General features: G+C 39.1%; 2 protein-coding genes across 4 annotated transcripts in view; one reads left to right on the top strand and one right to left on the bottom strand.

The window, feature by feature from the left end:
* Positions 1–1,773, bottom strand: part of BZW2 (basic leucine zipper and W2 domains 2) — a 63,171-nt gene extending 61,398 nt beyond the window's left edge. Inside the window, exon 1 of the mRNA XM_047096901.1 lies at positions 1,659–1,773. The gene's annotated coding sequence lies outside the window, so the exon portion shown is untranslated. The remainder of the gene's footprint in view (positions 1–1,658) is intronic.
* A 461-nt stretch (positions 1,774–2,234) lies between these two features.
* The window catches only part of ANKMY2 (ankyrin repeat and MYND domain containing 2), a 37,709-nt gene continuing 16,631 nt past the window's right edge, over positions 2,235–23,312 (top strand). Inside the window, exons 1-4 of one of the 3 annotated variants that reach the window (XM_047096862.1) lie at positions 2,235–2,463; positions 7,686–7,750; positions 13,892–14,030; positions 15,869–15,967. In XM_047096862.1, the coding sequence (XP_046952818.1) occupies positions 2,397–2,463; positions 7,686–7,750; positions 13,892–14,030; positions 15,869–15,967 (370 nt within the window). In that variant the 5' untranslated portion in view covers positions 2,235–2,396. Of the gene's footprint in view, positions 2,464–3,629; positions 3,796–7,685; positions 7,751–13,891; positions 14,031–15,868; positions 15,968–23,312 lie in introns of those variants that run through there. The other 2 variants (XM_047096863.1, XM_047096861.1) reach the window with 2 other exon arrangements.

The raw sequence follows: 23,312 nt of genomic DNA, 5'->3' as shown, positions 1-23,312 counted from the left end.
ATCCACTGTAAGATGTTGTCACCACTTGGGGGAGGCTCCTCTGGGAGCATTTTCTTAGGTTTGTGGGTTTCTTCTGCATGATACTATGTTCTAAATAAATTGTAACTGTGGCAGTAACAGCATTTTAAGTGTTACAAAAGATTGGTCACTCTCAAAAGCCTTACTACTTGTTGTTTGAACAGCCACATCATTATTAAAGCATCATCAAACAACAGTTTCTTTGTTATACACTGAGATGAATAATTTCAAAGTATTTTCATGTGAGATGTTAGGGCTCAGATCTGCCCCAGCATGCAAAGATGAAGCCTTAAAAAGAAAACAGCTGGAGTTTAGAAAAGATTTTGTTAAATGCAAGCAATAATGATGAACATCTTCCAGGATTTCATAAGTGTTAGTGAATGCTTCAAAATAAAATAAAATAAAATAAAATAAAATAAAATAAAATAAAATAAAATAAAATAAAAAAAAAGAAAAAGAAAAAGATCAAAGGCATACGGCCAGAGGAAAATGAATTTCATTTCATATATGGCACTGTGGGGAGAAAGCGCGGTGATAGGGATGCTTAACAAAAAAGGTCTAGATAATTATTCAAATATTTCTCTTTGAAGCAGATGGGTCTAGGAAGAAACATCAATACTAGTCCGCAGAGAAACAACAGTGACACGTAAACACTAATTTCTAAAAGAAGCTTTCAATGATGCCATAAATATGTTACGGATGCGCGCCCTGGAGGAATGACTGACTTCGAATTAGCAAGCAAGTCTTGCTTCTGAGCCACAGGAGGTGGTACACACTTCTATTTACCCCCTAGCTACCCACGGTGGTAGCTCAAAGCTCGAGGCAACATATTACAGTTGAATGAAGGTTGGATTAAGAGGCTAATCTAAGGCTATATATAGGCAGCAACACCAATTTAATCTCCGCCCCCTTCCCCTCCCCTCCCTATTTCCATAAATCTCAAGATCAGAGTTACAAAGACTGGGAACTCTGGCAGAGCAGAGGCCCTTCCTTCCCCCCTTCCCCCAGGCCGTCTCTCATAAACGAAGTATTAGTTTAAGTGTAAATTGCTTCCAAACATCCTTAACAGGCACCACAGGGCGATCAGATCCGGTTTTCTTCCACAGCTTCCACAGAGGCCAGAGGAGATGACAAGTAGTGTGTGTGTTGGGGGGGGGGGGGGTGGGCAGGGGGGAGGGTGTTAAGGCTTGCCAGAAGAGAACTATCTTCTTCAGACACTATTCTCACGATGCGTTCCCCTCGCGCGTCCTGGGGAGCTCTCCTCGCCATCCCGCCCCTAGCCCAAAGCCCAGCGCCGGCCTCTGGGGAGCCGCATCTGGCCGTGCCACGCACGAGACCGTAAGCACCCGCCGCTTCTCACCGCGTGGCCCGCCCCCGCCGGCTCCCTGTCCCAGGGTCTCCCGGGGCGGCCAAATGGGGCGAGCGGCGAGTCTTCAGTCCCGGGTGCGGATATGCGATATATGCGATGGCAGCCGGGTGGCGGGCAGGCTTGCCCACCGGGGGGCAGGAAGCCGCCCCAGCAGGCACATGCTTCCTCCTCCCCGCCAGCTCCGGCCCGGATGGAAGCCCCCCGGCGGGGCGGCGCCCGCGGTTCCCGCAGCCCTCCCGGCTTCCCGTGTCCCACCCGGGTTGCTTCTCACCTGTCCGAGGAGGTAGCGGCGACGCGCGAGGCTGCAGGCTGCGGCGATCCCGGCAGCGGCGGTGGCACCCGCGGCAGTGGCGGCGGCAGACAATGGAGGAGTGAAGGACAGACACATTGACATCGACCCACGGAGCCCGGCGCAGCCCCGCCTCCCGCGCCGCCCCGCCTCCCAGCCCGCCCCCGGCCCGGGCTGCACCACTCCCGGGGAAATGGTGGGGGCTTACAGAGACAGACAGGGAGGTCTGTACGCCCCGAGCAGCCGCGGCCGGACAAAGATCATCTGGAAAGAGAATTTAAATGTTGCGTATGTCTAAATATGTGAGCATAGTGGCAGTATGGGGTTGGGAAACGTGGAAGAGGAGTTTAATTTCCCCCTCTGATTTTCTCCGTTGGGTTTTTCCTGGCCCGGCTGCTCCAATGGGAGCCTCTCGCTGCTGCCTCCTGTAGCTCCTCCTCCCGGCCCGGCCAATGACGCGCAGGGGGCGGTGACTGTCGCTGGGCTAGCGGCGACCGACCGCTCGGCTCGCCCGAGCTCGCCCGCTGCTCGCCCGCCGCTCGCCCGCCGCTCGCCCGCCGGTGGGAGGGAGGAGAGAATTCCGACGCTTCCGTGGTTGGCTATTCGGGGTCCTGGGTTTCGAGCTGCCCCAGTGCGGCTGGCGTTCCTAACGCGCGCACACATATCGTTTCTTCTTAATACTTTCAAAGAAACAGAATCATCTTCAAGCTGGCGGGAGCAATGGTTCATATAACGAAAGGCGAGCTGACCCAGGAGGAAAAGGAGCTGCTGGAAGTCATCGGGAAAGGTATGGGTGCTGGGCTGCGACCGGGCGCTGCCTGCCTGGTCTGGGGGCGTGGCGGAGCCCTGGAGGCGCCCCTGGCCGGACTGACCCTCCGCTGCTTTTCAGCGAGGTTGGCTGCCTCGCACCGGGAAATAGCGTTTGTCTCCATGGTCTCGGACCGGTTGCGTGGGCGGAGAGGAGCGGAGCGGGAAGCACTGCTGGGACTCGAGCTGAGGTTGCAGAGGTCCGTCTCCCAAATCAGCTTTTGGAAACATACACGTTTCCAGGCCCCAGCTCACATTGTAATGAGCGACCTCGGTGTGTGGGTCCCTGGATGCACATTCTTCAAAACTCTCAAGGTGATTTTGACCACCGTCAGTCCGGGCAACAGTGGCCTCAGGTTCTTAGAAGGGTGTCTAAAGGGCCGTTTCGACTTCCGGAGGCCGAAAGATCTGGATCCTTTAGCTGTCCCCGCCCCCGCCTGGGGGGTGGAGGGAGCTCCTAAGAAGGGTTCTTTATAAGGGCACAGAAGTAGGTCGGTAAATCGCTTCATTGAGGGTTCTACATCCTGGCCTCCCCGGCTTCCTTCCAGAAGCTCCCGGCCCCCGCAGGAACCCGCAGGGAAGCGAAGAGGTTGCCTAGGCGTCCATGGCCGTCGGCGCACTTAGCACAGCATGGATCTTCTCAGCGAGTTCTTCTGTGCTTTCCCTTCCACTTCCCCAACGCCTGTCCCACTTCCGCCGCTCCGGGTGCTGGGGCGGGAGATGCAGGCCGCGGGGACGAGCCTGAAGCCCTCAGTCCCCGAGTGGACGCCCCAGAGGAGCTCCCTGCTGAGTTCCGTTACCCGGCAGGTGACAAGAGTGTGACTACGTGGCTTCTCCTGCACGGTCACGGCTCCGGGATGGAGATGCATGGGACTGCGGACATAGTTAATGTGGTTGATTGAAGCTCAAGAGTGAGATAGCCACATCTGACCTGGAATGGCAGAGAGGCCACTTACGACAGCATAAAGGCTTCCCAGTGTCCAGTCTTGTTTCTGTTAAGCAGCCAGGGTCAAATCTGGATCCCCCAGAGACCATGGCAGATTTATTTTTCATGCTGACAAGGCAAGTCTAAATGTAAAAGAAAAATCGGATTTGAACCCAACAGGTGCTGATGAACGGATCCCACCTCATCTGATGTCAACAATTTCAAGTCAGTCACATCTACATTCCTCATGCCAAGAGTTCTTTGCCTAGAACTGTGGGTCGTGTAGTTGCTGCTTTTATTGTTTCTTCTGCATGGTACTGGCCGACCTTTTTGACACTGCACTCTTTCTGTTTTTCCTGAGGCTCTGGGATTCCAGTCAGCAAACATGTAAGCCCCAGCTGTGTGCCAGGTACTTTGGTAGGCAAAAGGAAACAGGATCCACTCAAAATCCACCAGGGATGCACATTCTGCTTTTAAACAGTCAGAGCTATCAGTTTTTCAAAAGTGTAAACAAATGAACAGTTTTGTAAGGTGGGTTTCTGGAAGGGGCGGGTGGGGGGGGGTGGGGAGGGGGTGGAATCCTTGGAACATATTCCTAGGTGTACACCAGTTTTTATTTTAAAGGTGGTATGAAAGAGAACTAATTAGGTTTAGTCTGGTTAGCGCTGTGATGTTTCTGGGCCCAAATGGTGCGTCAAGTTGCATTGGTTCACAGACAATGTGATTCACCAATTTCATTGGCCCAACCCATGAGAATAACTGAGATGGACTTAGTCTGTGACGCATTCTTATCAAGGGAAGGTCCATGGGACATATCTGTACTCTCAAAGAAAAATAATGGGAGATATGAGAAAATACCAACTATAGTCAGCCTTTATTGAATGTTGGTATGAGCTAGTGTAATTCTTAGCACTTTACAAGTATCTATCCATTTAATCTTGATGAGGTAGGAACTGTTATTATTTTTTTGTTTATTTTTGAGACACACACACACACACACACACACAGAGTGTGTGAGTTGGGGAGGGGCAGAGAGAGAGGCAGAGACACAGAATCCCAAGCAGGCTCCAGGCGCTGAGCTGTCAGCACAGAGCCAGACCTGGGGCTTGAACTCACCAACTGCGAGATCATGACCTGAGCCGAACGAAGTCCAACGCTTAACTGACTGATCCACCGAGGTGTCATGAGCTAGGAATCCTACCACAATCATTTGCTGGTGATGTGTCCTTGGACACATTGCTTTTTCTGAGCTTCTGGTTCTACATGGTACCTACCCCACAACATTGCTAGAAGAATGCAACGAGTTAGCGTCTGTAAAGCATTTAAAATGCTGTTTGTGTTGTCTGTTATTATGGTAAATGAATCGACAAGTTGGATAACTTGCCCAGTGTCACACAGGGAATAAGTGACAGAACAGAGAGATCATTTGGCCCGTAGTCCTAGAAATACGCTGGAGTTGAAAACAGACCAAACAAAAAATGATACCAATACCACAGCAGTCCTTACCATATTCACTTCTAGAGACAATTTAATTTCAACAAAACATTATCATCTGTCAAGTTAAATTAATTTTAGTTTTAAATGTTACTGATTCCATAGTTTTGTGTGCATTTAATTTGAGAAATAACTTTTGGTTTATGGTTGAATAGAGTTCATAAACAAAGTTTATGTTTGTACTCATAAGAATCATTTTTTTTTAAGTGGGTTGGTAGCGTTCTTAAGGTTTTTGCTTTTGTCTATGTTTTCCCTTTGATACATTTCTCAACCTGGAGAAGTACTAGATTAGTCAGCACTAGTACTTGGAACTGACAATAAATTTTCAGCCAAGTGTGACCTGCCATGTTGGCCAATCTCAAATAAACTCAGCACATTTTTGAGTATCCCTTTTAGGCCTGTCACTGCCCTCTAGAAGTTAAGCAGACTGCAAGTGAGACTTAAAATCCAGAGAGTACTGTGTGTTGCTTCTGGACACCTTTAGAACAATTTCTTCTTCAAGTGAATTCACTTGGTAGGTCATTTACAGGTTACCTATTTATTAGAACACCCAGAAGAAGTTCCAGATAAAACCGGGAAGCTGTTTGGTATATACCATTTATATATTTCAGTTAATGATGGCATCCATTTTACAACTTTGAAGAAGAGAAAATTGAAATCACAGAAGCACATTTAATGGGCTTATATTAGGTGTAGATTGGCCCGTTTTTCTAAGTTCTGATATCTTTTTTGTTAAGCACTGAGGAAGCACTATTTCAAAATAAATAAAATCTTCCTTTAAGGGTATAAACCAGAAGATCTTCAATCACTTATCTTGTTTGGTACTTAACAAGAAAGGAATGTATTTACTACTTTTTTTTTTCACTGTTTGCATAAAAGGGGTTATGTAATAGTCTTGGACGATAAGGTGTATTTCACCAACGATATTGAAGTATAATGAAAGAACAATCAATGCTGTATATTTAAAGTATATTCCAGACCTTCTATATTTTCCTGCTGATGTTATTAAGTAAGGAAGATCAAATTAGAAATCATCACAAGGTTTTCCTCTTGGGGTATTTTGCTCATCTATTTTCCAAAATCTGGAAGCCCAAACAGTTTGAAAAAATTTTTTTATCCCATTCCTTGCATTTCAGAAGGCTAACTGGTACTCAGTGATATGTGTGTATATACCTCATCTTTTATTTACTTATTTTAAATTTCTCACTGACGGGGCAGATATAACTTAGATTGTTGGCCACTGGGCTAAGCATTTTATACAATTATTGACCTGTTCTCTCATGTGAGCCGTAATTCCCAGATTCTCCCTAACATGTAGCATGCTTTGACAGGCTCACAGTCCCTATGGTGCTCTCCAATTACTGAGCAAACATCTCCTGGTCAGATGGAAAATAATTTCAATTATTTTTCACTGGCTAATGGAAATCAATTGAAGCATCTTTCTTAAGTGAAATTAGGGTGCCGGAGTTTTTGTTCTGGTTTAATTCCTTTCTAAAGATGTGACAGAAAGTCTCTGATGAGAAGCCCAGGTATGGCTAATGTCCCATGTAGAACTTGCTCACGTGCTTGAAGGCCTTCCTCATTCATTCTGTAGCCCCTCATCCAGTAGTACTAACTGTCCTCAGATGGAGTCCAGGATGGGAAAAAATGCACTGTTTACGAGGTAGCTGCTGTCGTAATCCAGGGACTTGTAGATCATTCGCCTGATACGTTTCCCCAGCAGAGCTATTTCTCTGTCGATCTAAGAGACATTTCTCTGCCTGTCCCCTGTTGGTGTCAGACAACCAGATGACCTGCCTGCAGAGCAGGTCAGGGAGAAGGAAGCAGGCTGATCTTTATCCTGCATTCCACATTTAACTGTGGAAAACTAGCAGAATTTAGCATCTTCTTGAACTGTAATTTTCAGTTAAAAGACAGAAATAACTCCTCGTTGTGGGATTCTCCTTTTATGTCCTTTCTGGAGGAGAGGCTTATCTCAACCTTTCTTCCTGAGAACATTCAATTTCATTTGTCTCGTCCCTGTCAAACCAGAAATTTTTTGGCAGAACGAGTGGCTGACTGTTATTAATGATGATAATAGCAACATTCTCTCTTGCAACTACTTGCTTCTGTCAGTATGCCTTACAGAAGACTGGAAAAACCTGACAGTTGTGGCCCAATTATGGCTTATTTCCAAATGTACAAAGGACTAACCTTCAGGTTTAAGTTAGAGGACTTTCAGTATGAGAGCCTGATTATTAACCAAAAAGCACTTTTATATGGAACCAGGCTTTAAAGATATGTTTACTTAAGCATTTCTAAACCAAGAATTCTATTATAAGTATGTTGCCATCAATTCACAGGGCCTAGTGATGACAGAGAATATAAATACTGACTGTATTTTGAACTCCAATTATTACATTGACTGGAATTTAAGCTTTAGATGGTGGGCTGGACTAGATGCCCTTTAAGATTTCAGTATTAAGAGTCTTATTTATGCTTTGTGGTTACTGTATCACTGCCAAAAAGAAAATATGGCCAATTTAATATACTCTAAGGTCAGTGGAAGTAAAAACAAGATGGGGCTATTTTAGTTACTATAACTCTGTTCTGGGTAATTACTTTGTGGGAAAAATACTATGTGTTGATGCTTTGTTTCTTAACAATCTAACCAGACTAGTTTTAGTTTTACACATAACCCTTTAAAATTTGTTTCCGTGGTGTTAGATTTTTTCTGTTATAATGATAAATAACTTTAGTTTACATTTTCTTCTTCAGTCTTTTCTTTTTTTCTTTTTTTAAAGGTACTGTTCAAGAAGCAGGAACACTGTTAGCCAGCAAGAATGTCCGTGTCAACTGTTTGGATGAGGTAAAATTTAAATTTTTTTTTAACGTTAATTTATTTTTGAGAGAGAAACAAAGTACGAGTGGAGGAGGTGCAAAGAGAGAGGGAGACACAGAATCCAAAGCAGGCTCCAGGCTCCGAGCTGTCAGCACAGAGCCCGACGCCAGACTCGAACTCACAGACCTGGAGATCATGACTTGAACCAAAGTCAGACGCTTAACCAACTGAGCCACCCAGGCGCCCGAGGTTAGGTAAAATTTAATAAGCTGAATAAAGTGTTTTATTTTCTATGAGAATGGATAATATATAAAATGCAGTAGTAAGAGTTCTTATCTAGCATTTATGATTGAGTTATACTGATCTCTAAACCAAGTGTAAGCAGGCAGTTTACAAAATACAAATAAGCATGTAAAAACATGTTTAATTTTATTAATAATCAAATAAGTCCAAATGAAACCAAATCATCTTATTTCTTGTAAAGTGTGGGAAACATTGGACTTTTTACATACTAATGGATTAGGTATAAATTGGCATCACATTCTGGAGAACATTTTAGAATATGTGCCATTTTTAAATGTATATACTTTTGATACAACAATTCTACTTGTAGGGAAAGTTAACTGAACCTAACCTCAACTTTCTAGTATAGCTGCTTTCCAAAATAACTTTCTGCAATGAAGGCAATGTCTGTTCTGAGCTGTCTGATACCAGCCATTAGCCATGGGTGGCTCGTGGCTACTTGATTATTCAGTGTGGTTCTAGTGCTGGAAAGTTTACATCACTTGCTCATGCAGAAGGGGAAGGGGTTTTATTGATCCTTTCCCCAGACATAGGTAGCAAAATTAATGTCAGACGAATTAAAGTTTCAAGCAAAAAATTTTAAAAATTTTTAAAAAGATGAAGACTCTCATAGATTAAATTAGTAATCCACCAAGAACATACTAGCCTTAGGTGTTCACTTAAAAGCTTATGACTTTGAGATTCATAGAGAAAAAGTTAGAATTCAAAGGAGCAATTTGTAAAACTGCCGAAACACTTTGACAAACCACTAGATTAAGTAGAAAAAAAGTAATACAGGGAACAGAAAATTTGGATAACTAATTGACAGTGTACTAAGATAGAAAAAACAATAGTACATTTTCTTTTACCTGGAACATTGATAAAAATTAGTCTGTGTTACACTATCTTACAAAGGAAATTTTAGCTAATTTCAAAGAAGTTTACCTAATGCAGTAGTAGACATTACAAATAAACAAAAATATGATCTGAATAATAAAGCAACTTGAAAAATTAATTTTAACTGTCAGTAGTTCTTGGTTAAAAGAAGAAATAGAAGTAGGAATTGTCTACTATTTAAAACTGAGAACATTTATCAAAAGCTACTATTTATCAAAAGCTGTGGTATGTGGCCAAAGTGATATTCAGGGAAAATTTGCATTTGTCACATTTATCATCATTGCTATTATTATTATTATTATTATTATTATTATTATTTTGCAGCATTTATTGTACTTTCAACTTGTATGGTATTCTGAGCTTTCAGCTAAAAATTGTTTTAAAAGATTAGGGTATGCTCAGAGAATAAAAGGAGTGAATGAATGAATTAAAATAGAAATAAACATTTTAAAAAGCCATCAGGCACAAGCAACAAAAGAAAAAAAATTAAAATAAAAATGTTTGTGCTTCAAGGTATACCATTAAACAGTGAGAAGATAATCCCACAGAATGGTTCTACAAATCCTATCTGATAAGGGAATTGTAACTAGAAGCTATTATGAACTCCTACAACTCAACAGTAAAAAAGACAACACTATTAAAAACTGGACAAAGGATCTAAATAGATATTGTTCTAAAAGATACTCAAATGACCAATGTGCACATGAAAAAATGCTCAGTATGAGCTGCCAGGGAACTGCAAATCAAAACTGCAGTGAGCTACCGTGGGACACCTGCTGGGATGGCTATAATAAAAAAGATAAATAATAATAAGCATTGGTGAGGTTGTGAAGAAATGGGAATCCTCATTGATTGTTGGTGGGTAAATGGCACAGCCAGTCTAGAAAACAGGTTGACCGTTCCTCCCTTGATTAAACATAGAGTTTTCATATGGCCCAGCAATCCTAGGTGTATTTTCCTAAGAAAAATAAAGCATATGTCAACACAAAAACTTGCTCATGAACATTTATAGCAGCATTATTCTTAATAGCCAAAGTTAGAAACAACCCAAATGTCCATCAGCTGATGAGCAGATAAACAAAATGTAGTATATCTGTACAGTGGAACAGTCCTTCATAAAAAGGAGTGAAGGACTGGTAAATGCTACAACATGGATGAACCTTGAAAACATTTGCCAAGTCAAAGAAGCCCGTCGCAGAATACTAAATATTATGATTCCATTTGTAGTTGTCCAAAATAAGCAAATCCATAGGGACAGAAAGTAAATTAGTGGTTGCCTAGGGCTGGGTAGGAAGGTGGTGGGGCGGGTGGGGGGGGAGGGGTCCCTGATAATGGATAGGTGGTTCCTTGTGGGGGAAATAAAAATATCCTAAAATTGATTGTGGTGATCCTTGTACAACCCTGCAAATATACTGAAAACTATTTGATTGTATGTATTAAATGGTGAATTTTATGGTATGTGAATTATATATCTCAATAAAGCTGTTTAAAAAGAATAGAAAAAAAACAAAGTTCTCAGCATAAGACCAAAATATTAGACACAGTCTGAAAAGTATGAGCCAGAAAATGATGTATATAAGTACCAAGAAAGTAAGAGAGAGTATAACTGCAGTTATAAAGGAAATTTTCATAAGTTTTTGTGTTGAAGCCAATATATATGAAAACCCATATAACAGTAACTTTATAGAAAAATAAAAATGAATATATTCATCTCATATAGAAGTAGAAAAACTAGAATAATTAAGGAAAATTTGTGTAAATATATTTAAATGCCAACCACTTCCTAAAGCTGCAAACCTGAGTATGCTTTACAAAATGTTCAAGGACTTCTCATTTTACACAGATTGCAGTTAGTTCATAAAAAGATGGGAAGATACCCAACTCATTTGATAAGACTAGCGTAACACTGATGCCAAAATAGGAAAAAGACCAAGAAAACCTTGGGCCCAATTCAGTTTATAACTCAGATACAAAAACTCTAAGATACTAGCAAATTGATCCAGTAGTATGTCAAAATAATAATTAAATAATAACCAAGTAAGGTTTCTCCAAAAGTGATAGGATGGTTCAATTTAAGAGGATCTTTCAATATTATCCATTATATTACAGAATAAAAGAATCACCTATGTTTATCTCAACGGATGCTATAATACCTTTGATAACATTTAGTGTCCATTGATGGTAAAAGCTCTTAACAGATTAGGATAGAATAGGTTTTTTTGGTAACTTGATAAAAGATTTGTGGAAACCTTCCCCAAACAGTAGCATCCTGCTTAATGTTAAAACATTAGACACACTTTCATATTTAATGGCAAAACCCTAGAAGCATGAGAATCAGGACAAGGAGATTCCTGAAGATTCTGTGAGCAAACTGCAGACCCATTAGGCCTCCTCGGTGTTCCTTGAAGGCAATACTCTTTGCTCTCAAAGTTCCGACTTGCATTCCCTTTACCTGGAGCAGTCTTGCCCTAGTTATTTAAATTCTTTGTGTCTTCACTCCCTCAGGAAGGTTTTGTTCAAATGCCACCTCCTTAGAGGGACATTTCTTAACTGTCCTTTTATTTAAAAATAATAATCTCTTTCTGGCATTCTGTTTCCCTCTTACTCAATGTTCTTTCCCTGTAGCGTTTGTATTACCCCTGCCTTATCACCTCAACTAAAATTTAAATGTCAGGGACTTAGACTGGAGGAGCATGGAATTTGTTCATTGCTATCCACAGTGCATAAATCTGTGTCTGACATATATTAAGCACTCAGTAAAGATAATACGTAGTAATCATTGCACTCAAAGTTTATAATTTTTTGTTCTAAGTTATTATAACCCTTAGTAAAAAGAAAGAAAAGCTTAGTATAAATTATCACGTAACATGTTTGGCTTCTCTTACCTAGGGTCATCCAGGCCAGCACTGAAATTTGATACAGGAAAAGCATACGCTGTATTACAGACATGACAAGGATAACAGGTTCAGAGAATGCACAGCAAATGACATGTTTGGGTTTGCTCATTACCTCTTTGGAAAAAAGCTCTCATTGATTAGTTCTGAAAACCAATCCCTGTTACGAAGACCAATGATAAATAAGAAAGAGCAAAAATAAAGAAAAATTAAAAGGGAGAGAGAGAAAGAGAGAGAGAGTCAGCAGAAAAGGAGTATCAGGAAACAGGAAGGCAGTCAGGTAAATGGACTTCAGAAGTGATCAACAGAAAGGACAGTTAAAACACAAGCAGACATAAAAAAAGTGAAGACACTTTGCAATTGCAATGTAAGATTCAAAAACTTTGCACATCTCCTTTGTTCTTAAACATCTTTTCACACTGTGTTGAAAGCTGCTTTAGGGTTATGTATTTATTTATTTTAAATATATAGGACAATTCTGCGGTGTCAGACTTACAACCTTTACTTATACAATGGGATTGCTGTGTGATAAATCGCCTACCTGCCTGTATTGTGTCCTTCTTTACCCCCAGGCTGCACCTAGCTTCTTATGTCTAGGTTATAGCATCCTACGAGGCTACCACCCTAGTCTTGCTTTGAATGCATTTTTGTCTTATTCTAAAGGTAATAACCATATAATTCATCCCCACTTCCCCAGAGCTGCCTCTGTGTAGTGAGATCCTGATTACCCATGCCCACCCGAACCACTCCCAACCTTTAAATACCTCATCCTTGTAGATACTCCCAACAAAGGGAGTCTTAACATTATAATCTTACCAGTTTTTTATTGTTCTCAAGAAACATTGGCTACTCCTACTAAGATGTCTCTTGTACAGCCCCTTGAAAGGTCTCAGCCTTCGTATAATTCTTATATCAGTAACACTTCTAGAATATTGATGGCTTGTGTTCATAATCCTAGTGTGGACTCATAAAGAACGATTCAAATTATGTTGACATTCTAAGATTTACTACAGTAACAGATTCTACATTTTAATGTTTATTTATTTTTGAGACAGAGGGAGACAGAGCGTGAGTGGGGGAGGGGCAGAGAGAGAGAAGGAGACACAGAATCTGAAACAGGCTCCAGGCTCTGAGCTGTCAGCACAGAGCCCAATGCGGGGCTCAAACCCACGAACCGTGAGATCATGACCTGAGCCGAAGTCAGACGCTTAACCGACTGAGCCACCCAGGCACCCCCAGATTCTACATTTTAGAGAAGTCTTCATCCAAAACAACTTTGAAATTCCAGCACTTAAAGAGTTTTCCTGGTTTGCTTTGAAAATCCACTTAGAGAACACCTTGCTCATTTATCTACCACGTAGCATCAGATACTCAGAACAAATAAGTTGGATGTTTCGCTGGATATGCACAAAACATGCAGACTAAACAATGTAGTGTGATATGACCAATCATTTCTTGATATTTATATTGTATATATGATCAAATCATATATATAATCAAAATGTAAATGTGGTTTGGGGTATCATTTTAAAAATGATACTATTATAATATACATTTCCTGCATCTTGTTTTTCTCATTGGCAGTAATTCATGGAAATTTCTCCAATTCGTTAGATCCAGATGCATTCAGTCAAGAGGTTCACGATTACTCTTTTCGTGGGTATGATTTACAAGTGGATACAACATGCTTTATTCAACTTTCTCATTGATAGGCATTCTGATTGTTTGAGATGTTTTTGTTTTCATGTTTATGCATTTGTATCCGTTAGTTTATTTGTTTCTCCAGTAGCTAAGTATGTGTGGTAGAGATGCGAACCCTGATGATCTAGGTTCTTGTGCCTCCCTGGCCATTTTACTGGCTATGTGAGGTTGAGCAAATCTTCTTTGAAACTATTTGCTAATAAAAAATTATCAGATAACAAAACTTATTTTTCCTCAGTAGTTTATGAAAGATCCAAGTGAGAAAGTCAACATAAAAGTACTTTATGAGTTTATTAATTCATGTTTCTTTTATGTTTTTAGTTTAATTTCAGGAGTTGTTCATAGGAGAAAAGGTAAATAAATATAATTAATACTTTTTCCCTTTTTGTTACAGAATGGAATGACTCCTCTAATGCACGCTGCATATAAAGGAAAACTTGATATGTGCAGATTACTTCTGCGGCATGGAGCTGATGTAAATTGTCATCAGCATGAACATGGATACACAGCCCTCATGTTTGCTGCACTTTCTGGTGATGTTTTAGAATTTATTCTAATGTATCAGTATCAGTCACCTATGCAAATTTTTTATAAGTACATAGATACTTTTAAATTACATGCTTTTTTATTATAGTAAGTTTAAGGTCAGTTCTTACAGGAAAGGTAGGAATTGGTTCTTGAAAGGTTGTAATGTATAAAGTATGTTATATAGTTAATTTGGTGATGTTTCTTTGCTTATTTAAATCAGCTGATTGTATGGACAATATATTTTGTGTAGAGTTAAGGAGATGGATCATTATTCTTTCAAGTGAGTTCCATTAACGTTCTGTATCTTTGTATGTTGAAGTAATATGAAAACTTCTTTGGTCTCTTGAAAAAATAGCTGCTGTGTTAGAGCTGTCTGTTTGCTTCACTGACATTTTGTCCTAAATATGCTGATCCAGTTAGAAACTTACTCTGATTTGTGAATAAAGACAATTGGGAAATATTTACAATTAAGTGGAGTCATCTGTATTTGTAGGTGTTTTTGTTTTTTTGTTTTTTGTTTTTTTTTTTGTTTTTTAAGAAAAGGAAGATATAATACTCTCATACCTTAAAAACAGTAATCTATATTTTTATAATCCTGGAAGAGGAAAGCATTTCTGGAGAAGGGGTGGGGATAGCTTAAATAGATAATGGGGATTAAGGAATGCCCTTGATGTGATGAGCAGTGGGTGTTGTATGGAAGTGATGAATCACCAAATTCTATACCTGAAACTAATATTGCACTGTATGTTAACTAGCTTGAATTTAAATAAAAACTTGGAGAGGAAAAAAGGAGGAAAGCCTTTCTAAGTGTGATATATAAAATATAGAATATAAAAAGGACAACATTGACCAACTTGGTTATATATAATCTTAACATTTCCAAATATAGAATATACCAATGTATAAAGTACAAATGAAAAACTGAGGAAAATATTCATTACATATCTTAAAGGGTCATATTATTATGTAGCAGGAGCTCTCATAAATCATATAGAAACAAGTACTGCAATAGAAAATTGGACAGAAAATTGAACAGAGAACAAAAGACATAGAGCTGGCCCATAAGGACATAAAATATTTTCACCAATTAGCAAAGAAATGCAGTTGGGAAAATAAATGATCATTTGTCACTCACTGTATTGCCAGAGGTTAAGGAAGAGTGATCATGTCCAGCGTCAGCATAGGGACTTCTCTGCACTGTTTTGGCATATGCACATCTGCCCAACCTGCTAGAAGTCAGCCTGGCAAAATGCCTTTAAAATAGGCATAACTTTGATTCTGCAGTGTTTTCCAGGAACTGTTCCATCCTGCAGAAATTAATGGAAAATGCTGGTCACTAAGTATAGTTCATAATAGCAAAATATCTGTAATGATTACATTAGCAATAGAATGCAAATAGAATAAAAGCAAATGATAGACCGTCACCTGTTGTATCATTATTCCAGGGCCTGTGGATGTGAGGATTGGGATGGATTAGTAGTAGATATTAAGGGGAGATTTTTCATTTTATCACTCTTTGTTATTGATATTTTTTGTTTCTTTTCACTTTATACGTTATCAGTAAAAAAATACATTTTGTTAAAAAAAAAAAAGTGATACTCAGTTCCATACCGTCTTTGTATTGCCTGATGTTTTTCCCCCAAAATGAGGTTAATCTCTATATGGGTTTTTGTATTATTTTACTCTTTACTCTGGTTATGATTTACATTTCAGAGAAAATGAAAATATTCACAAGATAGAAACCTAAAACTAAATGAGGAAAAAGGGTACAGATCATTTGAAGGAGGTGTTTTCAGTTGGGCATTTCCTTAATATTAACAGATACGTTCCCTTCTAACGTCAGGTAACAAAGACATCACGTGGGTAATGTTGGAAGCTGGTGCTGAGACAGATGTTGTTAACTCTGTAGGAAGAACAGCAGCTCAGATGGCAGCCTTTGTGGGTGAGTTTTTACGGCATTTTTTAATTAGGTTGTATCCAAAATGTCCTCCGTGAAGAAATAGCACTTCGCTTCTCAGAGTACAAATAGTGTCATGTTCAGTTTTAAAAAAGCAAAATGTTTACACTTTGCTGGGTTTTGTCTAACTTAATGAAACGTCCAGTGACCCTTTGGAGAAAATGAGCAAGCTATCTTGAATTTCCACCTTGTGAGATACAAAGAATAGTGGGGCCATTTTAGTTGTAGTTAAATGCTTTGATGACTGTATCTTATTTCTCTAAGGAAGTAGTTTAACCTAAAGTCAAGAACATGAACTGTGAAGTCAACAGTCCTCAATTGAAATCCTGGCTGTGCCAGTCAGTAGCAGGTTACTTAATTATTCTGACCTTTACTTTATCCATTGTAACATGGTTCCTGGTTATTGAAAGGATTAAATGAGATGTTGACTTCCGGAGCTTTACGGGTAGCACTAAATAGGTGTCATCAGTTACTGTTGCTAATAAAAATTGCAACAATGCAGTTTTTTCATAGAAAGGAGCATTAATAATAGTGTAATATATAGCTGTTTCATTTTCATCCTCATCAAGCACAAACTTTTATTGTGTTGTGCCCAGTATTTCTTGGTATATTAATCCTGTTACTGGACATAATATGAGGGGTTTGGAAGAGAGTGGCGTGAATATTTGGTCGTTGGTGTTTTAGTCCCACTGAGTTAGCAGTTAAGGGAAGTCCAAAAATAGACAAGCAAATATATAAACCTCTGATTTATTGGGGATGCAGCAAGTGACTTTTTAGGACTGATAAGTCATTAAACAAATAGTTATTGTTTGCAACCTCTATACCAAGCATCACTGTAGGTGCTTTGGATACAGTGGTGAATGAAACAGAGGCTCTTCATGTGTTCAGGCAGTTGGAGGCTAATAGCAATGACAACCATTGTGAAAATATACTTCAAGGCACAGCTTAAGGGTTTCATAGAAATACATCAAATAGAGGGATCTTGTATCCTCTTCCAAGGAAGTTTTGAGAGAAATTACATTTAAGCCATGGAAATTAGTCTCATACAGGAGGGCAATAACTGTATGTTTTGTTAAATTTTGTTACTAAATTATCTCAAAACACTAATAGTAGCTACCAGTGATTAAGTCAGATAGTCACTGAGTCAGCTCTGTGAGAGCGAATATCCTTATTTTATCTCAATTTCAGGAGGATTTAAGTATGGTCTTGCAGTACAAACTTCAGAGAAATATTTATCTCCCACAGTTAGAGTCTCCCTGGTTGCCCCCAGCTTACCACTAGGCTCATTTTGAGGGTGTCAGTACAAAGGGGAAATAAGACTCATCCAGGAAGCTTGGTTCTCATATTTTAGTTCACGTCTGCTGCTAATTCATTACAAGATCGTGGGCACATCTCTTCTCTGCAGGACTCAGTTTTCTGATCTGTGCCCTGAGGACTAGCAGTTAGATGAAATGAGGTTCTACTGAACTCCCAGTTTTCATCACGTCCACGATGTAGCAAATGAGAGCGCAGACAGAGGTTCAGTAACTTCCCTCAGGTCACAGGGCTGGAAGTGGAGAGGGCTCTTTTTTCGCACATGAATACGATGCTCTTTTACTTTCCTTTCTCTTAACACCACTAGATCCATAGAAATCTAAGGTAGAAATTGTCCCCAGTCCCATCCTAAAATAAGAGAATTGTTTGCATTCCATTTGAATCTCACAGATGAGAATTAAACCCTTTTGGTCTACACGATATTTTCCATTATAGGTAGTCTTTTTAAAAAGTCATCCACCCCCTCTTACTGCCCTCAAGCGGAATGGTTTGTATCAATATGTGCACGCATATGAATGATTTTTATCTTTAAAAAAGATTTTTATCTTTTAAAAAAGATTTATCTTACAAATATATTTCTTATAACTTGTTTCCTTCACTTACTAGTATGCCATGGAAGTCCCTCTCATCTCAGTGGATATAAATTCAGTTATTTCCACTGAATTTATGTCATATTCCATATGATTCAGACGTACCACAGTGCATTTGGCTCTCCCCTACTGATAGTTTTTAAAAATCATTTCACTACAAATGATGTAATAATGATCCTCGGTCATATATTTTTACACGACAGTGCTATAATCCCTATAACACATACTCTCAGAAGTAAAAGGGCTGAGACACAGGGTATGTATTTTTAATTTCAGTGTAAGTCTAGATTGTCTTTTAAAGAAGGGCATAACAGTTCACATTCTTATTTTTTTATTAAAAAATTAAAAACAATTTAATTAATTTTTTAAAATTTACATTTATTAATTTTTGAGAGACATAGAGTGCATTTGGGGGAGGGGCAGAGAGAGAGAAGGAGACACAGAATCCAAAGTAGACTCCAGGCTCTGAGCAAGCTGTCAGCACAGAGTGGGGCTCGAACAAACTGTGAGATCATGACCTAAGCCAAAATCAAGACTTGTACGCTTAACTGACTGAGCCACCCAGGTGCCCCATGATTCACATTCTTTTTTTTTTTTTTTTTCTTTAAAGTTTGTTTATTTTTCAGACAGACAGTGTGCGAGCATGGGTGGGGCAGAGAGAGGGAGACACAGAATCTGAAGCTGACTCCAGGCTCAGAGCTGTCAGCCCAGAGCCTGATGCAGGGCTCGAACTCATGAACTGCGAGATCATGACCTGAGCCACAGTTGGACGCTTAACCAACTGAGCCACCCAGATGCACCCGCCCCCCCACGCGCCACACACACACAATTCACATTCTTAGGAACATCTTCATCAGAACTGGGTGCTTTCACTTTTTTGCCAATCTGGTAGTTGAAAAGATGGTATATTGTAAATTTACATTCCCCTCATTATTCACGAAATTAAGTTATTTTCCGCTGTTGGTCATTTCTATTTCTCTTTTCTGTGGACGCTCATACTCATTATTTATCCTTTGGGTTGTCTTTTTCTTACTGTTTTGAGGAGCTTTATGTGTATTATGGTTGCTAACCCTTTTTCTATCAAGTGTATTTCAAATAGTTATATTTCCTTCTTTTGACTTTATGGGAACTTTTGCCATAGAAAATTTATTTTTAAGTAATCATAGTTTTTCTTTTATAGTTTCCGTGGTTCTTGTCTTGTCAGAAGAGTTCTTAAATATGGGTTAGTTGAGGATACTCCTAATTGCCCTTCAATTTTTTTTTTTTTTTGTACTTTCAAAATTTAATTTTTTAGAGTTTATTTCCCCCTGGATATGTAGTTAATTGTGATAGCACCACTTACTAAACCACCCAGCATTTTCCCACTAAATTGTAATACCACTTTTGTGGTAAGTTAATTTCTCTTATATACTGGTATCTATTTCTGGGCCCCATATTCTCTTCTACAGGCCTGCTTGTCACTCTCTGTATCAATACCATATTGTTTGATCACATTGACTTTAAACCACATGTTCCCTTCAGGTCTTCCCGTTTGAATACCTTCCTCTGTCCCCCCATTTTTTTTGGTTCTTGTTGGACTTTTATTAAATAGTTATATAATTATTTTCAGAGAATTGACCACTGTATGATAAGACATGCTATTCAATCGCATGGTATGCTGATATATTGATTTTTGTGTATGTGTGTGTGTTTTAGAACTTATTTTTGGTACCTTAATAATATTCATTATATCCCCTCAGATCAGTTCTTTCTTTTAAATGAAACTCCATTTTTTTAAAATTTACTTCTAGGTAATTTGTAGTTATTGCCCGTATTGTAAGGAGAATTCCCACTACCACTGACTGCCACACTCTGTCATTTCTAGCTGGTTATGGGTAATAAGGAGAAAGCCATTGATTTCTGTATTTTTCTTGTCATTCTTACTAGAGTCTCCTGGGTTTTATAGCTGTTCAATTGCATTTATTTTCTGTTTGAATTTGCTTCAGGCTTCAAAGTAAGAAGCAACAATAGTAGTGAAAATCGACATGTCTAGGTTTTTTTTCCTGTTTTTAATGGTAATATTTTTTGCTCTTCCCTTTTTATGAAATTGCTAGTGGTTTTATTGGTACAGAATCTACTAATATACTTTTTCATAAATTATAACCATTCTTGATTCCTTTTTGTTTTTTTGCCTTTGTCAATAACCTCTTTGCTGATCTCTTTATTTTCCATCTTTATTATTTCATTTTAGTAGTGTAACTACTTCTATACCTGTATTTTTATAAACCCATGTAGGTGTGCTCTGTTCTCTAACCCAGAATGAGATATTCTTTCTTTTAACAGGTATTCAACTTATGCATATTTGTGGTTATTGATAAACTTGACTACGTACCTCCTCTTTTACCACGTTTTTACACTTTGTTTTACTTGGTGGTTTTGTGTGCGTGTGCATGCGTGTGTGTGTGTGTGTGTGTGTGCTTAATGTGACTGGCCTGGTCATGTTGGAGTACACTTATTTCTTCTTTTATTAACTTGAAAGATCAAGAATGCTTTCCCATTCCACTAATGCTTACTTTCCTATTCACGACACTCCCAGTCAAACCCATATTTGTTGGTTATTTAAAAACAAGAACATGGGAATGCAAGCTGGTGCAGCCACTCTGGAAAACAGTATGGAGGTTCCTCAAAAAACTAAAAATAGAACTACCCTACGACCCAGCAATTTCACTACTAGGCATTTATCCACAGGATACAGGTGTGCTGTTTCAAAGGGACACATGCACCCCCCATGTTTATAGCAGCACTATCAACAATAGCCAAAGTATGGAAAGAGCCCAAATGTCCATCGACGGATGAATGGATAAAGAAGATGTGGCATACACACACACACACACACACACACACACACACACACACACACAATGGAGTATTACTCGGCAATCAAAAAGAATGAAATCTTACCATTTGAAACTATGTGGATGGAACTGAAGGGTATTATGCTAAGTGAAATTAGTCAGTCAGAGAAAGACAAAAATCATATGACTTCACTCATATGAGGACTTTAAGAGACAAAACAGATGAACAAAAGGGAAGGGAAACAAAAATAATATAAAAACAGGGAGGGGGACAAAATAGAAGAGACTCATAAATATGGAGAACAAACTGAGGGTTACTGGAGGGGTTGTGGGAGGGGAGATGGGCTAAATGGATAAGGGGCATTAGGGAATCTACTCCAGAAATCATTGTTGCACTCTATGCTAACTAATTTGGATGTAAATTTTAAAAAATAAAAAATAAAATTAAAAAAAAAGAACCAGGCAAGGAAAAAAAAAAAGAAAAAGAAAACAAGAACAAAATTCTCCTCTATGTCCCACCCCCAAGGAACTGTATTTGCCCATTTAGCAATTCAAACACGAGAAAATACTTCTAAACTCATTGATTTCTCTACATTTCTCTGTTTTGCCTTATCAGGCCTGGGACTTTCCTTTCCTCCTCCACCACTGCCACCAGCTGTGGACTTTGCTGAGGGAGTTTAGTATTTTTAGTCCCGATATGTAATTAGAGTGTCATTCAAAGTGTGTTACTTCTCTTCCAGTAATCCTCATAGTCAACTCATGCTGCCTCCACCCATTATTCAGACTAGCCATCTCTGCTACCAGGCATTCTCCACTCCTCTCCCCTCCCCCCTAGCTCCATCTGGAGCTCTCTGTGTTCTCATTTAGGTTTGGGCTACAGGACCTTCTGGGATGGTTTGTAGGTTGAATCTGGTTTGAAACATATCATAACAGAAATTCTCTTTCTCTCAGAAATGTGAGTCATCCCTGGGTAGTTTCATGGTTCTTATATCACTGTGCTTTTCCCTCAGTCATTTGTAGAACTTCCTTCACACTTTCCTACGTGCTTATAAATGAGAATTTATTTTCCTTAGTAAACTTTCCATATATCATTCTGGAAGTGTGTTTTGAATTTCAGCCTATCCTAGAAAATAAAACATTTTACTAAGATGTGTTTAGTTGTGTGTGTGTGTGTGTGTGTGTTCTCAGTAATCCTTCCTAAGACTGACTCAGTGACCCTATTCAATCAGGAAGACTTAAGTCTAGTGATAGCAATTCTGGTCCCAGATTATACACTGCCCCCTCCCCCCCCCGCCCACCCCCAGCATATATTTTCTGCAGTGATAGTACTGTTTCATTTGTATTTACTCAGAATTCATAAATTAAATACCAGTAAAACTAAATATTTGTTTTGGTTATAAGTATATACATCAGTCTAATATAAATTATTAGCAGATTATTTAAAATAAAATACCAAAATAATGTAAGCACTACCTAAAATGTAAAAAAGATTAATGCTGAAAATATTATTATTTTGTCCTTCTTACAAAGATGGACTCTCAAGAAGCCTCTCTCTTCCTGTGACTGTGTCATTGATACATAGCTGGTATTTTTAATGTACCAATATTGCCACTGCTCACAGGGACTGTCCTGACTCTATTAGTTGAGAGGCTGATGAGAACACATAGTAACAAGCTAATTCTCTATTTACCCGACTGTTTTCTCTTCAACTTTTTCTCTGTCGATTTTAAGGTTTTTAGGAGGTAATTTTAGAACTTTTTTTTGTTTTTTTAAGTAGCAATACCCATCTTTTTATTGAAGCTGGATATAGACTGCATTTTAAGGAAGGATTGTAGTTTGTCTTCATCTTGTCTGGTTTCTTTCTGCACAGTTGTAAATTCCCACATGCGGTGACCAGTGTTAATTTTGATGCCGACATGTTCATGTCCTGCTTGTACATTTGCTTGATTGACTGTTTCTGTCTATCCCTCCGTGAATATTGTGGATGTAGAGATGATCATTTGCTAAACAGAGCACCTCATGTTTCTAATATATCCTATTACTGTTTGACATCCCCTCAAGGTACATATATTGGAGCTTTCTGAATAAAAGAAAGAAAGAGGGAGAGAGAGACAAAGAAACAAACACACAAACAAACAAACAAACCCTGGTGTTTGGGTACTTAAGAACAGCCCTGAATACCAAAAAGGAGATTGTGGTCACTACTAAAATTTCCCTTCAAATCAGGGACATGTTCTCCTATCATTTGTTTAATCTTTAAGTCTCGATCCATTTCTCTTTTTCTTTCTGGGACTTGTGTTATTTTTCACTACTACGTTTCTCAATCTGCCCTTCAGCCCTCGTCTCTTCCATAATGATTACCATTTCCTAATTTTTCTGTTTGGAGACATTTCATCTACTTCATCTTCTGCATTACTATTTTAGTCCTCACTAGTGGGTTACCTGTTTGAGTTTGTGTGTTAATTTTAAAGTTTTGAATCTTTCTGCAATCCTCAAGACTTCACATTTTGTACTCGATCTGCTTGATTTGAGTGTTCTCGTTTGGTGATTAGGGGTATGGTTTGGTGCTGGTTTGGGTCAGTGGTAGTGGTT

The sequence above is a fragment of the Lynx rufus genome, unplaced genomic scaffold (genome assembly GCF_022079265.1).
Source record: "Lynx rufus isolate CCGP_SWC_20201006 ecotype Redwood Valley unplaced genomic scaffold, mLynRuf1.p SCAF_4, whole genome shotgun sequence".
Lineage (NCBI taxonomy): Eukaryota > Metazoa > Chordata > Mammalia > Carnivora > Felidae > Lynx > Lynx rufus.
The sequence above is the reverse complement of the archived record's forward strand: the minus strand, read 5'-3'. Positions and strand labels throughout refer to the sequence as shown.